The 16,996-nt window shown below is 37.0% G+C and overlaps 1 protein-coding gene across 1 annotated transcript; it reads left to right on the top strand.

Moving 5' to 3' along the window:
* The first annotated feature begins 2,521 nt into the window (after positions 1-2,521).
* Positions 2,522-16,217, top strand: dclk3.L (doublecortin like kinase 3 L homeolog). Its single transcript, XM_018267566.2, has 5 exons — positions 2,522-2,978; positions 5,537-7,368; positions 9,358-9,490; positions 13,725-13,892; positions 15,123-16,217. The coding sequence occupies exons 1-5, from the start codon at positions 2,921-2,923 to the stop codon at positions 15,317-15,319; spliced, it is 2,388 nt and encodes a 795-aa protein (XP_018123055.2). The 5' UTR covers positions 2,522-2,920; the 3' UTR covers positions 15,320-16,217.
* Positions 16,218-16,996: the final 779 nt, after the last annotated feature.

The following is a 16,996-nucleotide window of genomic DNA, read 5'->3' as shown; positions in this document are numbered from 1 at the left end:
CCCAATAAATCCCAATTTTCAGAAGTGCCGTCTGTTTTTCCTGAGTTTTTATCATGAAATTAGGCCACGGAGGGAAATAATTAAGAGTGTCAGAGAGCTAGTTCTCTATTGCAGATTATGGGTCTTTCAGGCGGACAATGACCTGAAGCACACATCAAGAAGAACTCACACATACATAATTCCACAACCTTTTCTTTACTCACAAGATTTCAATAGGTAAGACCAGTGGTGTAACTATAGAGGAGTGCTTTGACAGAGCCACTCACAATAATATGCAGTTGGGGAGGTATCAACGTTTCAGGTTGTACCCCTTGAAACGTTGATATTTATGTGACTCAATAAATGGGGTAAGCTCCCCAACTGCATATTATTGTGTGTGCAGCTCTGTTATAGCACTTCACTACAAAATCCTGACCTTGGCCAACCAGACTGACAATCTGCACCACCAGTGCAGTATAAAGTTGAATGACGCGTGTGTGGTGAACACTATACATATTCTAATAACTATAGAGGAAGCAACATTGGTGAAGAGGTGGGATGGGGCACAGACTTTGGGGTCTGCTTACAGCCTCTCTTCTGCCTGAAAATGTGCATTTCCACTGCAACCTATACTGTGGGCAGGTGCAGGGCAGGTGTATAGACCTGTGCACTGGGCTCCTCCAAAGTTTTTTTTTTTTTTCCCCAGGATGCTCGTTGCTGCATTGTTACTGGTTGTGTAAGGCATTCCATATGAAAGTTTTTCCTCTGTATACACCGCTCTAATTTTTGTACTGTATAACAGGAGTCCCGTCCAGACTAAACGGTATATCTATCCCTACACACACTAGATATCCTCGTAGTAGTCAATGTGACACTGGATTTTTCACTAATTGGCAGGGCTGATAAGAGTATTAGACTACTATATACAGATAAGCAATCCTGGTGAGAGTATAAGACTGCTTTGTTACCTAGCTGTAATTACCTAAAACTTACAAGTGGATCTAGCACCACACTGGCTAACCAACTAATTTCTACACTCTTCCATTTCGTCTTGCCCAGGGCAGCACCTATCTGCAGCAAGATTTATTCTCATTTTATTCTCATTTTCTCACCATTATAATATCCTAGTATTCTCCACTCACTGAAAACGAAATATGTTATATTGTATTATATTATACTGTATTGTATAGGCCATAACACAACTAACTATAAGCCTCACCAATCTACACCTACTGTGTGATGGCATAACATAAATTAAAACGGATTGTAACACATTTCTCGTAAACATTTTTTTTGGTAGCCTGTCCTAGCAACATAGCAATATTAATGGAATTACATATCCATTTAAATTATGCGTGTTCTGACAAACAATGGGTACAATAGACAGCACAATGGCTCAGTGGATAGCACACTGCTGCTTTCTCATACATGTGTGTAATAAAGACCATAGATTATAAAATCCTCTGGCACGGGGAATGAGGTATAATTTCTGTACAGTGCCATGAAATATGTTAGTACTTTGCAAATAAGTGGCAATAATACAATACTAAACAAAACAACAATTTGAATAAAAATGTACATATACCCTATTTCTCAGTATATGGCTGCATGCAGTAATTCTTACGAAGCTTGCCTTGTGCCCCTGTACACTACCATCATTGAAGCTGCCATCTGACATACCCCACTTACTGCATAATATGATTCTGGTACTGCAGGCAATGCAGCTAGACGTGTTTTTAGTTCTTATCTAAAGCAGCTGCCAGCCTTCATGCTTCTCCATATCTTGTTATGCACATGCAAATTTTTGTTCTTCACATTTACATATTGCTTCAAGCTGATTTCATTGTGCCACACAGAGATTGGTAGTGGGCACATTTTATTTTTACTATCTCTACCCTACTGCCAGTGGTGTTGGCAGAAGACTCCATGGAAGCTGCTAACCCCTGTGCAGAATGGAGGAAGGATATCCTTTAGGAGCCAAGAAATAGTTTTTTTTTTTATCTACCACTTCAAACACATTATACTCAAAGTCAATGAGAAGCCTTCAGTCCTATCACTGCCTTCACAAATACAAAATTCCATTAGGTAGAGACGACTTTAATCCACAGTTGCTATGATTTGGTTCCCTTCTAGTCAGACCATTGAGCTAAATGCACTTTGCCAGGCTGAATATGGCCACTTATCCCCCATCCCCCCCCCCGGTATTTAAAGGTCAGTCCAAAATTGCCTTTTAATAAATTAGGGAAAAGGTTTTTTTACTGGAAAATGCACATACTGTATACTCTGCGAAAACTTTTCATTTGCAAGTTGGTAAACAACACAAACTGACAAAGGTCTTCCCTTAAAGGATTTATAAACAATTTATGCTTTAGTAATTAAACCTTTTACTATATATCTAATACATATTTATATGTGTTTGTGCCTGAGCTTTTAGTGCTGGATCTAGCAAGGTTGCTATGTTACCTAATAAATATACTGCGTAATGTCTTGATCGCTTACAGAAACCCCAACAGAGCAACATAATTTGGCACCCTCTGTGCTGTTGCCGAGCGAGGATAGGGACACACTGAAACATCCTATAGAAGATAACACTGTGCTGTTTGCAGTCAACAAAACCTTTGGCTAGAGAGAGAAAATAACATGCACAGATACATTACCACCCAGACACTGGCTGTCTCCCTTAGAAGCATTAGTAATCCCTCCTCTTATACTTTCTGAAGTTTCCTTCTTTCTTCCCAAGTCTGGAGTGGAAGATTGGCTTGTTTTCTGTTTATTCGTTATGTGAGGCTTCAACTCCGAGCTGTTAGTAAGCCTGGGGGAATGCAGGGCAAACCAAAGAAGATTTGAAAGATACTGAGCATCTCTTGCAGCTAAGTAAAGCAGCAGAGGGTATTTTCTAGGGCCTGCTTTCATTTCTAAACTAGTATCTGCCAAATTTATTATGGCAGGAGGAGCTCTAGCATCTTCTGAATATGCAGCATGCAGCTGCAAACAAAATGGTAAGTATCTGACTACTTTATCATTTTCTTGTTGCTTATATTTAAAAATCTTGGTATTCTATATTATAAAGTGATCATTTATTTATACTTGAGTGTATAGACACACAAACACACACATCATCAGCACCATTCTGGTTACCATTATAAGAATAACGGCAGCATTAACTTGCATTCCCCCTAGTCTTTTCTTAACTTTAGCTTTCTCTTTTAAAACATGCTTTTCTTACTCCTCCCCTGGCACGTCTAATTCAGGTAGCTAAAATTGTAAGAAAAAAAAAAACCCAACCACTTATTGAATCCCAACACATTTTGAAGTCTTGTTTGCTCAGGGGCAGATTAAGTACGACAACTTTCCTCTCTAGTTTAGAAGTACATTACCAACCAATCTTTGCTATTTCTGTGGTAGTCCTGTTTATGTATTCTGACTTCTGTTTATAATCTCTACCTCCCACATGTACACTCTCATTAAATATCCTCCTGCCTTTATGGGAATACATATACTCAAATTATAAGTATTGTTTGTATCCAGTAGTGTTACTAAATATTATTGGGCCTCATAGCAAATTATTGCTCATTGGGCCCCTATATATCCTGGGCCCCCCAGCAGCCGCAGGGTCTGCTTCCTCTGTAGTTACGCCCCTGTTTGTATACCTTTTTAATCATTCTGTCACAGATTGCTCTGCTCAGTGAGCATCATTGTAATTATGGATGGGGATCTGCCATATTGTTTTATGCCAGCTGGCTATAGATTAACAATTTCATTCACCTGGAGGTCCAAACTCATTTGAACAGTTGGAAATTAATTGTATTAGCCAAGTCGTCGGAAGGAGCACAAAATATAGCGGGCTCGCTCTTGCTGCGTACTTATTAGTGTTGTCCCTTACCATGAAATTGTGCCCACCAGTGGCTAATATCACATGAATACACAGTATAATACCTTCTTATCTTTAACTGGTGGCTTGGCAGAATGAAATCTATTTAGTTAGTTCATGCTCGTAGGTGCACACATTCTTAAATACAAACCAAAACAGGTTCATAAGGCCTTTATAACATACAGTACATTTCATCAAGCAGGACCTTATTCTTTTTCAGTATTATGTTTTGCACTGTAAAGGGCAGATTTATAAAAATGAGCTCACTACAAAAAAAAATCTGTCTATTCATCCCTATGGGTAGTTATCAATGGTGAACTCTAACTTTTGCTCATTGATAAATACCATTCTAAAAATCCCATAGTAATGAATAGAAAGTGAGTGATCTCACATTCTGATAAATCTGTCCCTAAGTGTACTATAAATTTGTGTGGATAAGTGGTGGATGGGTACATTTCTGTGAAATATAAATGGTAAAGATATTTATAAATAATTTTTCTGAAATACTTACTTTATAGCTACATTTTTCAAATGGGTTGTGTGGGAGTTTAAATGGACACAGGAGCTTACATGAAGGACCGGTGGGTTGGGGGTACCAAGTGTTAGCCAACTATATGGATTTCAGTAAAGGGCCCAAGCATTATATTTACACACAGACATATTTGTCACTGAGTGGGGTAAATAGCATATGTGAAGAGATGCAAACAGAACCTTAAAAGTACTGGAATAGAAGTTTTGTATATGGAAGTGCCACAAAAAAGGAATATATGTCCATCGAGATACAGAAGGGAATAACAAAATGACACTTTACTAAAGGATCTTGGAAGTTACTTTAAAGTAAACAAGTTGTTTACATTTCTATACCACTGCCTTGTAGACCCCCTAACATAACAGTAGAGTTTGTGGATGGAAGGGAAAGGGGGTTTCAACAACCAATACCATTTAAGAGAATGGGTTCAAGATAATATAGAAATATTTATTTTTCTTTGTTGTCAGTGGTTTTTAAACAATTTTTGGTGTTGAGAGGAAATAAGTGCTTTATTTTTTTTAAGCTTGTTAAACTTTCCCTATGTAAAATTCACTAACTGAAAGTTAATGCCTTTGATAAGATTTATTTCCATCAGTGTGTGCTAATGTAGTAAGGAGAGTTTAGTTACAGTACAGATCATTTTCTATCGAGCTAAGTTCTTTAATTCACCTTCCACTGCATAGACATTACAGAGGAACTCTGAATTATTTATGTTAGGCTGGCAGTTTCATTACCGATCTTATATTACCTGCTGTCGGTTACACCTCCTACACAATAGGAAAATGTGCACTTAAGTAAGATAGCAGATGTATTTAAAAGTCCTTCATTAGGAGCAGGAGACTCAGGTATGCTTGCTTTTTGGCAATGAGTATATCTTTTTGGCTTACAGTCCTAGTGAAAAGGCATAATCTTCATGAACACGCATTAACATTCATTGGAATAATTGCTTACAAAACATCCAAAATATTTAACTGATTTTATATTCCTTAGATCTACAGTATATCCCTAGGTTATAGGTTTTTGAACAGTGTTTATTATTTAGAAGCACTTCATATGTCAATCGTAAAATATCACAATGCCACGTATACTGCACCTGTATGTTTGCTCAAAACGTTTTACTTTGTGTTCCATATTGGTCCCATAATCCTGTTTTTCAGTTTCAGTACAGCATCCACTCTTTGGTGATTCGCACATCAGTACCATCTCTAAGACCAACGGCAGAAGACTTCAGGTTACATGTCCTCCCATGGGCCCGAGAACATTCGCTAAGCCATTCTTAGGAATAAATAATTACACATCTCCCTATTTTCAATCACGAAATGGTTTTCACACAATACATTCCGAGAACAGCCCTGTAAAACCAAGAATTATTACCGTAGTAAAGCCAGGAAGCCATCCTTTGAAAAAGATCACATTACTACTAAACAAGAGGTCTGTCCAGACTTTTGAACAACTAGTTGCTGATATATCAGAAGCACTTGGTTTTCCGAGGTGGAAAAATGACAGAGTGAGGAAACTCTATAACCTGAGAGGCAAAGAGATACGAAGTATATCTGATTTCTTTCGTGGGGATGACATTTTTATAGCTTTAGGAAGAGAACAGCTGACAACAAAGTGCATTGACTCTGTTTTTGACGAACTTTACCCTGAGAGGTCATTGAAGAAAAGCAAGGACCAGGATGAAAAACGGAGGTATGGTCTGGAAAATAAAGGGTTAAATATTGATAATGTCTACAGTGATACTGATGTCGAACACAAGTGTGAGGATACAATGTCTCCCAGAGGTGCCACCAAATTTGACAGAAGAACAAATGACAAGTGCAGGGCTGAGGAAACAAAGAGGCTGAAACAGAGTGATAGTGAAAAATGTGACAAGGAAAAAGAAAAATGTTTTGGGCCTATTAAAAAGGCTGAGCACCACTGTAATAAGCAAAACCTTATAAAGTGCACAAGCTTGAGTTGCCTCATCAGATGTGATCATTGCAGAATACACAGTCATAGGAACATCCATAACAGAGACTATATAAAAGACAAATCATTTGAAGGCACTGGTACCATTTCCCTTCAAAGGCTTCCTTTTAACAAAGAAGAATTCAAAAATTGCAGGAAGTGCCCACTGGGAAATATCCAAGAGGAGGATCTAAGACTTACATGCAAAGTTTGTAACTGCAAATTGAAAGACACTGAAAGAGACGGCAGCTTAGGAGATGACTTGATAAATAACAATATTGAAATGTTTGAAAAAACAGAATGGCAGGACTCTAGACTACCAAAGGATAACATTTATAGAAAGGAGCTGAAAAAAAAGCAGTGCAGGGATGTGATAGATGGTTTACCAATGGGGACCCACATCAATGTGCTTTTACAGAATGATTCTCAGGAACCAAAGCAAAGCACATCTTTCTTGCATGGAGACAACAGAACAGTTAATGGTTATGGTAATAAAAAAGAAAAGACAAAGGACTTTGACCCACAAATATTAAAAACTGAAGTTGGACCTGTGGGATTTCAGCCCCAAGTTAGAGGCGATGCAAAAGGGAATTGCCTTTTCACTTTAAAGAGACCATGTTGCATCAAAACCAGAAGGGATATAGAAAGTTACTATGAAATTGATAGGACTATTGGAGATGGAAACTTTGCAGTTGTAAAGGTGTGTAGACCTTGGAATGAAAATCAGGAATATGCTATGAAAATTATTGATAAATCTAAACTCAGAGGAAAAGAGGAAATTATTGAAAATGAAGTCAGGATCATCAAAAATCTTTCACATCCCAACATAGTTAAACTGTTCAGTGATTATGAAACAGATAAAGAGATTTACTTGATTCTGGAGTATATCAGGGGTGGGGACCTGTTTGATGTGATTACAGAGAGCATTAAATTCACTGAACACGATGCTGCCCTTATGTTGATTGACTTATGTGAAGCACTTCAGTATATTCACAGCAAACACATTGTCCATAGAGACCTCAAACCTGAAAATCTTTTGGTAAGTAATTAATGTAACAGCATGATAAAAGGTGGAAACATTTGGACATTAAAGGGGTAGATTTATTCCAATGTGAGATTTGAGTTTACCACAGAAAAATTCAATCATTTTCTATTCATTCCTATGGGATTTTTAGAAGTGTATTGAACAATGGGGGAAAGTTACAGTTCACCATTTGATCAATACACTTTTAAAAATCTCATAAAATGGAGTAGAAAGCAATTGATTAACGCTAAACTCACATTTTGATAAATCTGTCCCTGAGTGTAAATTGCAAGGTGATTTCTAGTATAAATAAATCAAACATTTTCAGTAATTGTAATGTTATTGATACATGTAGTTGTTTTTAAAGCAAGACCTTTCTGTCCCATTGTATCCTTTCCACTACTGAACCTGTACATGTACCATTCAAACGATCTAGCAGTATTCAGTCCCACCATGCCTTGTCATTCTCACAGAATATGCAAAACTTTATGTTAAAGGAACTGCCCAGTGTGGCATTAGATTTGTGCTGACCAATTTGCATTGCACCACATTTGCTGGAGAAATATTGCCACTTTACATTTTCAGTTTATCCAAATTAATGAATAGCCTATTGGATTGTACAGGAATAAAGCACCCAAGGTGGCCAATCTGAGTAGCATGGACGGGCAAATGTGGCACATTTCCCAGATTGTCCTGCTCAGACTGAATGTAATCTATCATTGACTCTTGTCCATGCATTGAATGGGGCATTTTCAGCCCCAGTGAGAGGAACAGCAGGTTCCCCTCACCTCTGTTCTTATTTGCTCATATGGACTCTGGCCCTAATGGCCCTCAAGTGAACAATGCTCTTTAGCTGTCCATTTGGTTCCCCAGATTAAAAAATAAATGGCAGGTCAGCGTTTGTGTGGCAGAATTTGGGTTTTTGTTTCTGCTACAGTTCAGTCTATATATGTTAATTGTTTAATGAATTACATGATATTATGGTCAGCAAGACCAACTGTAGGTAATTTTGACTGCTAGTGATTTGGCTATAGATACATTTTAAACAAATTAAGGTCTGTAGCAATATTGGCAGCAACTGAGAAAATATTTCCTTTAGATGCAATTCACTATTAGCAGCTAGTGTGTAAAGAGAGATACTGCATTGCTGCTTTAATGACAATTGTATTAAATGTCCACCATGCTTCCATGTATATTTACAGGGCCGGATTTCCCTTTTCGCTGCCCCTAGGATGCCTGGGTCATAGCGCCCACTCGTGATCGCATGCGCCGGCCACCAGGTCCTAGTGCCTGCTGAAGAACTTGTACACATACTCCCCCCTCCCCCGCGGCTCCCAATATTACTTTAGATGCGACTGGGTGTAATGCGCCCCTCAAATTTTGCCACCCTAGGCCCGGCCCTTTGTGGGCTCACCACAAATCCGGGCCTGTGTATTTATAGCTATGAAAATTTGTAAACCAGGATTTGGTTTGGGATTCTGATTTTTTCAGCATGATTCGGCTGAATCCTAGTGCCTTGCTGAAACTGAATCCTTAAAATTACAAATAGACAGGATTTATGCAGTACAAATTATGCCATTTGGGTGGTGGAGATGTTCCCAACATGATAGGAAAATGTAAGCTTTATGTGTTCTTTAAGAGGGTCTGCTCAAGGGCAAGCATTTGAAACAGCTGCCTTAGGCAGCACTGCACATCCCAACTGTGAGAAGTCAGTAAGATAAAATTAGAGAAAATTTATAGATTATTAGGTTTTCATTTAGGTAGTTCAAATTATTTACTTTATTTATTAAGTAGTCACACTCTAAGAAAAACTATTTGCTTTAAACACTCGCATATGGTAAATTGTTGTCACATATTTTGTAGGAGGTCATATGTAATAATCAGTATTTAGCATACGGTAGATTAAAATGATGAAGCCTTTATAGAATCCTGTTTAACTTCAATGTTTTTTTCTCTTTGTTCACTGTCCTTCCAAAGACTAAGATTGTGTTTCAAATATTTCAGGTACAGCGTAATCCAGATGGATCAAAAACATTAAAACTAGCTGATTTTGGCCTTGCTATTTATGCTACAGGGCCGATATTTACAGTTTGTGGAACACCTACATATGTAGCTCCAGAAATCCTATCAGAAAAAGGTAAAGTTTTGTTCAGCTATTAAATTCAACAATTTAAGGACAATGCCACATAGGGTTTTTGTCACCAAAATGCCCAGAAATACTTTTCCCAGGGTCGGAACTAAGGGTAGGCAGAATAGGCATTTGCCTAGGGCACAACAATAGGGGCAGGTACCTATTCTGCCTACTCCTAGTTCCTAGTTGCTTCCTTCAGCTGGTTATAGTAAGTTAGGTTGAAAAAAGTCACATGTCCATCAAGTTCAATCTTTTATGTCTATATATATATATATATATATATATATATATATATATATATACAATATCAAAACAGGGGGGTTGTGGGAGCACTCTAAAGTATATATAAGTATAATAAATGCTATTGCATATGTACCCAAAACAGGGGTTATTTTGTTACAAAGTTATGATCATAAAATTGATAAGCCACCATACCACGTCAAGGTAAACCCCGAATGGCGGTCCCTAACTTGTTTTATATTTTATGTGCATTTTAGCATTACCTGTAATCAATGTCCGTTGAACGCTGTTTTTTCACTGAGGGCTAAATCCTCCCCAGCCAGCAATCAGGCTTTTAAAGGAGAGATATTCCCAAAACAAACGCCCAATTTTAAAAGCATAGGATCACTACTAATTCAAAGGGGGGGTATGGGGTGCTACAACCACTGAAGCTATGCCACAGCTCCTGGCGAAATATACAATATCAAAACAGGGGGGTTGTGGGAGCACTCTAAAGGCTTTAAAGTATATATAAGTATAATAAATGCTATTGCATATGTACCCAAAACAGGGGTTATTTTGTTACAAAGTTATGATCATAAAATTGATAAGCCACCATACCACGTCAAGGTAAACCCCGAATGGCGGTCCCTAACTTGTTTTATATTTTATGTGCATTTTAGCAATACCTGTAATCAATGTCCGTTGAACGCTGTTTTGATCATAAAATTGATAAGCCACCATACCACGTCAAGGTAAACCCCGAATGGCGGTCCCTAACTTGTTTTATATTTTATGTGCATTTTAGCATTACCTGTAATCAATGTCCGTTGAACGCTGTTTTTTCTCCTTTAAAAGCCTGATTGCTGGCTGGGGAGGATTTAGCGTTCAACGGACATTGATTACAGGTAATGCTAAAATGCACATGAAATATAAAACAAGTTAGGGACCGCCATTCGGGGTTTACCTTGACGTGGTATGGTGGCTTATCAATTTTATGATCATAACTTTGTAACAAAATAACCCCTGTTTTGGGTACATATGCAATAGCATTTATTATACTTATATATATATATATATACTTTAAAGCCTTTAGAGTGCTCCCACAACCCCCCTGTTTTGATATTATATATATATATATTTATATATATATATATATATATATATATATATATATATATATATATATATATATATATATATATAACCTGCCTAACTGCCAGTTAATCCAGAATAAGGCAAATAAAAAAAAACCTATCTGGAGCCTCTCCAATTTGCCTCAGAGGGGGAAAAAAATTCCCCTGACTCCAAGATAGCAATCGAACTTGTACCTGGATCAACTTGTACTATGACTATCTTCCATAACCCTGTATTCCCTCATTTGCTTAAAAGCCATCCCACTCCTTCTTAAAGCTATCTAATTTATCAGCCAGTACAACAGATTCAGGGAGAGAATTCCACATCTTCACAGCTCTCACTGTAAAAAACCCTTTTTGAATATTTAGATGAAACCACTTTTCTTCTAACTGAAATGGTTGCCCTTGTGTCAGCTGTAAACAGCTACTGGTAAATAAAGCATTAGAGAGATTATTACAAGATCCCCTAATATATTTATAGATAGTTATCTTATCACCCTTTAAGAACCTCTTCTTCAGCATAAACAACCCCAACTTGGCCGGTCTTTCTTCATAGAGACATTCCATACCTTTTACAATAAGTAATGCAAAGGTCCTTGTATGTAAAAGTAAGGGCTCATTATTGTTCCAGCCTGCTAACAGGAAAGCTTAATGAAAGCAATTAAAATTGTATGCATTCCTTTTGGTTTAGTTCCAGTATTCAGTACAGGCTCTGGGACATAGTCTATAAAGTTTATTACATTGCAATTTTTTTTCAGTGAGCCAGTACAGATATACAGGAGGTATATAAGTGTATGGAACACCCAACATATTGATATATGATGGAGTTAGGTCGATTACATGTATTTATATAGTAAGCATGTCTTGAAGTAATCAGGCTTATTGATTTTTTTTTCATATTTAATAATTATGTAACTAGGTTCCACTAAAGGGCTTTAGACTATTTATTGGGGTAAGATAAAATTAAGGGAATAGCAACAAATAATCTTTATCTTTATTAATCTTTATTTCTGCAAACACATTCTTATTGGAATATTGTTATGTTTATAATTGTTCACAGTGTAATTCTGGATTCATTTTGCAGATAGAAAGAAATAAGTTATTTAAATGAACTTGTATGAACTTGTATCTGCCCTTATTGTACTAGATAATTCATAATGATTGTCTGTAGCGTAATACAGTAATGTACAACCCAAACAGACAGTTTGGGTTAAAGATTCCTTTGCTCTTCCTAATATAAAACCAATTAGATATAAGTAAAAGATGACTCATCAGACACTATTTATTCTATTCCATTGCTTGGCCCAGGCTTAGTGCTTATTAAACCAAATTACTGTATAAGTTTTTGTGCATTGGAAGTACAATGAGTTTCTGATTTGGGGCCTCTACTATGTATTTTTTTAGCAATTTTTTTACTTTGAAGCAGGTGTCCTCTTTAATTTTTTGATTTTAGTGTTTTTCAATATAATTTGGCTATCAAGAAAAGAAGCAGCATTCTGGCTAGTGTAGCCTGAGATGGACACATATCTGCATTCAGAAGAAAAAACCCTTCATTATTTGGAGGAGACATTCATTTAATCCCTTGCACAGTAGTGGTACTGGGAGCAGAGGGTGATGTTTTGGTTTTGGGAGGCTTATTACAGATATAGACTCAATTATTTATTTTATAGCCAAATGGCCCAAGCATTTATACAAGTGCATAGAATGCAGTTCAAAACTGGAAAAATGTATAGCAGGCACTCAAATGAGCATTCTTCCACCAGGCAAAGTATTAAAGTAAAATATGTCTTTATAATACACAAAAGCCATGAATATCCTGTAAATTATATTCTTATAAACGGTGAGTTCTGATGTCATTTCTGTCACATGACTCATTGAAATTTGTGTATTATAATAAATAAAGTACCCCCTGTTGTAAAATATGTGGATATTAGAAGTTATCTCGGAGTTCCATGACCTGTATAAAAACACTCGGCCTTCGGCCTCATGTTTTTATATGGTCATGAAACTCCTCGGTAACTTATAATATCCCTATATTTTACAAAAGGGGGTACTTTATTCACTATATTATGTCATTATTACAGCCGTACACGTTTCGTGTTCACAACACTATTAGAAGACTATAAACCAGGATCTTTCACTGTTAATAAACTTTAGTACTATTAACTTATTCCAAGCCTGCTGCTTTCAGAAACTGCTCATCTTCCACTCAGCCCGGTACATCTGCACAGGGATTGGCTAGGCTGCAAAGCGAATGCCTCCAGTCTATCCAATTATGTATAGCTGCACAGTAATTGGATAGACTGCTGGGTAAATCCTTCTAGGCTATCCAATCCGTGCTCAGCTGTACTGGAACTACAACATATCTGCAGGCAGCAGGCTTGACAAAGCTTTTCAGTTCAGGTCAGAAACTCAAAGTGGGGGCAAGTGCCCTCCCTATTTGTGCATGCCCATATTGGTAAGGCCCCATCTAGTATATAAAGTGCAGTTTTAGTCTCCAGTGCTTGCATTTGTTATTATTAAAGGGCAACTAAGCTGTAAAGAGTATGCAAAGTCTCAATTAGGAAGAAAGACTGGCCAAGTTGGGATTGTTTATGTGTGTATTTTCACATTTTCTGTTTCTTGGCTGAGGGTCTGGGGCTGGAGCACCCCAACCACACTTTTTTCTCTCTCTCTTTGTGAACTAGTTTCTGTGATAGTTATATTTTTAAAAATATAAGGGGACCATACAATAAACTCTTTAAGGCTTCCAGCATCTTAATTTTCTTAATGTTTTTACAATGAGAGATGTAAATAAAACCCAACTGAAAATCCTTAAAATAATTTCATAATTTTTACTTGTTTCCCTTACATAAAGTGCATTATATTGCTTAATGTTTCTCCAGGTTATGGTTTGGAGGTTGACATGTGGGCTACTGGAGTCATTTTATACATACTGCTCTGTGGATTCCCACCTTTTCGAAGTCCAGGTCGCGATCAGGAAGAACTATTCCAAATTATACAGAGTGGAGAATATGAGTTTCTCTCACCTTACTGGGATCATATTTCAGAAGGTAACAGTGGTTATTGTTATTGCATCATATGCAAGAAAAGGGTTTACATATCTAAAAGGTTAAATATCTTTAAATGAAGGTAAAATTGTGAAATCGAACTTCATGGATTCTAGGAATATTTGAACTGCAGCACTAAAGCAAACAATCTGTATTTGGACTTTCATTGAAATATTCATTGAAAGCAGAAAGACACATTGTTGTATAGTCTACATAGGCATAATGCCCCAATGTACAACTGTGCTCTGTTTAAAAGAAAAAAAACTTTTTAAAGGAGAAGGAAAGCCTGTAGGGAAAAAAACCCATACCCCCCACCCCATGTAGATCCCCCTCCCTCCTCCCCCTGGGCTAACTGCCCCACCCCCAGGGAAATGCTCCATACTTTATACTTACCCCTTGTCGCAGATTCTGGCAGCAGACTTTACGGCATCCATCTTCCGGGTCCTCGGTAAGGTGACTGGGAGATCTGCAATCTCTGTCAATTTCGGCGCATGCGCAGTTATTGAGAACCGACAAATTGCTCCAACTGCGCTGAGATACCTATCTCCCAGTCAGCTTACTGAGGACCCGGAAGATGGATGCGGTGAAGTCCACTGCCAGAATCTGCGACAAAGGGTAAGTATAAAGTATGGGGCATTTCCCCGGGTAAGTATAAAGTATGGGACATTTCCCCGGGGTAAGTATAACGTATTAGATAGCTTTAAGAAGGGGTTGGATAGCTTTTTAGCAAGTGAGGGAATACAGAGTTATGGGAAATAGCTCATAGTCCAAGTTGATCCAGGGACTAGTCCGATTGCCATTTTGGAGTCAGGAAGGAATTTTCCCCCCTCTGAGGCAAATTGGAGAGGCTTCAGATGGGTTTTTTGCCTTCCTCTGGATCAACTGGCAGATAGTTGGTTAAAAAAAAGGTTGAACTTGATGGATATGTGTCTTTTTTCAACCTTACTTACTATGTTACTATGTTACTATGTATGGGGCATTTCCCCCGGGGGAAGTTAGCCTGGGGGAAGGAGGGAGGGGGGTCTACGTAGGGTGGGGGGTACGTTTTTTTTTTCTACAGGGTTTCCTTCTCCTTTAAAGAATATACTTTGCAAAAAGTATATAAATATGACTGCGTTTTTATAAATGTAATCATATCTCCAAACCTTTGAAATAGGGCACTATTGACCAGACCCAATCCTGCATGCAAGCTATTTATTAAACTGCCCTTTTATTCCTTCTCTTCATAAACAGAAGTTAAAGATTTAATCAGCAAGCTTCTAGTGCTTAATCCCAAGATCCGGTACTCTGCTAAGTGTGTCCTTCAGCACAGCTGGGTCACTTCAAGGGGACAAACGAACAGCCGGAATCTACAAAGAGAAGTAACCGTAAATATTGAGCGTCACTTCAGGAACAGACAAAAGAAAGAAGTGACTGATGCTGACAAGTGACAAGCTTTTGGAAAATAAGGCATCAGGAATTTTATTTCTAGTTTAAATGTTACGTTTTAGTTATTCATACAGAGAATTAATGATCTCATTGATAATATTCTTTAGGTCCATCATAAGTAAACATATTCTAGTGTAATTATAGCAGTTATTGTTATTTGTCTTCATTGTATCATACATTTTTTTGTCTTTATCACAGTATATATTTCTCCTTGATAGAACCAGTGTAGATTACATTCCACTGTTATATACAGTTAGTTCTTGACTTATTTTTGCAACTATAGATTTAGCATGGCTTAGGCAGCCCTTTGAAGTGAAGCTATTTATTTTAACTACTGACATCCTTAATACCTTTTATACTTTTAACTTAAAGAGTAGGATAATGCAGGTGAGGTCTCTTATCCAGAAAGCTCTGAATTATGAGAATACCACCTCCATCTACATTTATCAAATAATTCTAATGGTTTCAAATTATTTTTGTATAATAATATTAATAATAAAACAGTACCTTGTAAGCTATTATTAATCTGTATTGGTGACAAACCAGTTCTACTGGGTTTGTTTAATAGTTAAAGAGTTTTTAGGTAGACTTAAGGTATGGTGAAACAAATTATGGAAAGAACCATTATCTGGAAAATTCCTAAGCATTGTGGATAATAGGTCCCATACCCATAATTAGCAATATCAATCCTGTTAGTACCAGGATGTTTAAAGCAATGTGAAAGGAACCAAAAATCCAATTTGCAAACATTGATTTATTTTTAATTACGACATAATGAAGAATATTTGCTTTGTGAAGATTGGCAATTGAACTTTTTGAACCAACTTTTACACCATTTTTGGAGTAAAATATTTTATACAGATTACAATAACAATACATTTGTAGCCTTTGTTTTTTAGATGGGATCAATGACCCCCATTTGAAAGCTGGAAACAGTGAGAAGAAGAAGGCAAATAAAAATGAAAACAAATGAAGGCCAATGTAGAAAAGTAGCATAGAATAAAATATAACATACTAAAAGTTAAATTAAAGGTGAACCACCCCTTTAAGCAAAGGAATATTCATACAAACAGAATATTTTAGTCATTTTATTCTTCATTATTTTCATTATAGATTCAATGATTGTATAAATGAACTATGAAATGAGGAACAATATAATGTTCTCATTCATTTGTTGTTGTTTATAGGAAAGTAAATAGGAGAACCCCCCTACTAAACTGGGGATATTCTACTATTAACATGTAAAGAGATTGCTGTAAGCCAGAGTTCTTTGTTCAGCACACTTGAGTAAATGCCACGTGTTTAAGCACAGCCTTAAACCTAACGAATGCTTCAGGGTGGTCCTTGCAAGCTGAAACAGTGAAAGAAATTTTTTTAGACTTTAAAATGATGAGGGTAATGCAAGTATACTATACTATATTTTTGCAAGCTTTCCATATTACTTGGATAAATAAATACTGTATATTTTCCAATGGGTTTTATTGTCTGTGTCTTGCTTGGAATGTTTTCATAAGCATCAAGATTAGAAAGGCTAGATTGGATTTGCTAAAAAACATCTAAAAAAGCCAGCACAGTTCTGGAAAAACATTCTTTGGACAGATGAAACCAAGATCAACCTCTACCAGAATGATGGCAAGAAAAAGTATGGAGAACAGCTCATGATCCAAAGCATACCACAT

The sequence above is a fragment of the Xenopus laevis genome, chromosome 6L (assembly GCF_017654675.1).
Source record: "Xenopus laevis strain J_2021 chromosome 6L, Xenopus_laevis_v10.1, whole genome shotgun sequence".
NCBI classification, from domain to species: domain Eukaryota; kingdom Metazoa; phylum Chordata; class Amphibia; order Anura; family Pipidae; genus Xenopus; species Xenopus laevis.
Note: the sequence above shows the minus strand (reverse complement) of the source record. Positions and strands in the feature narration are given on the sequence as shown.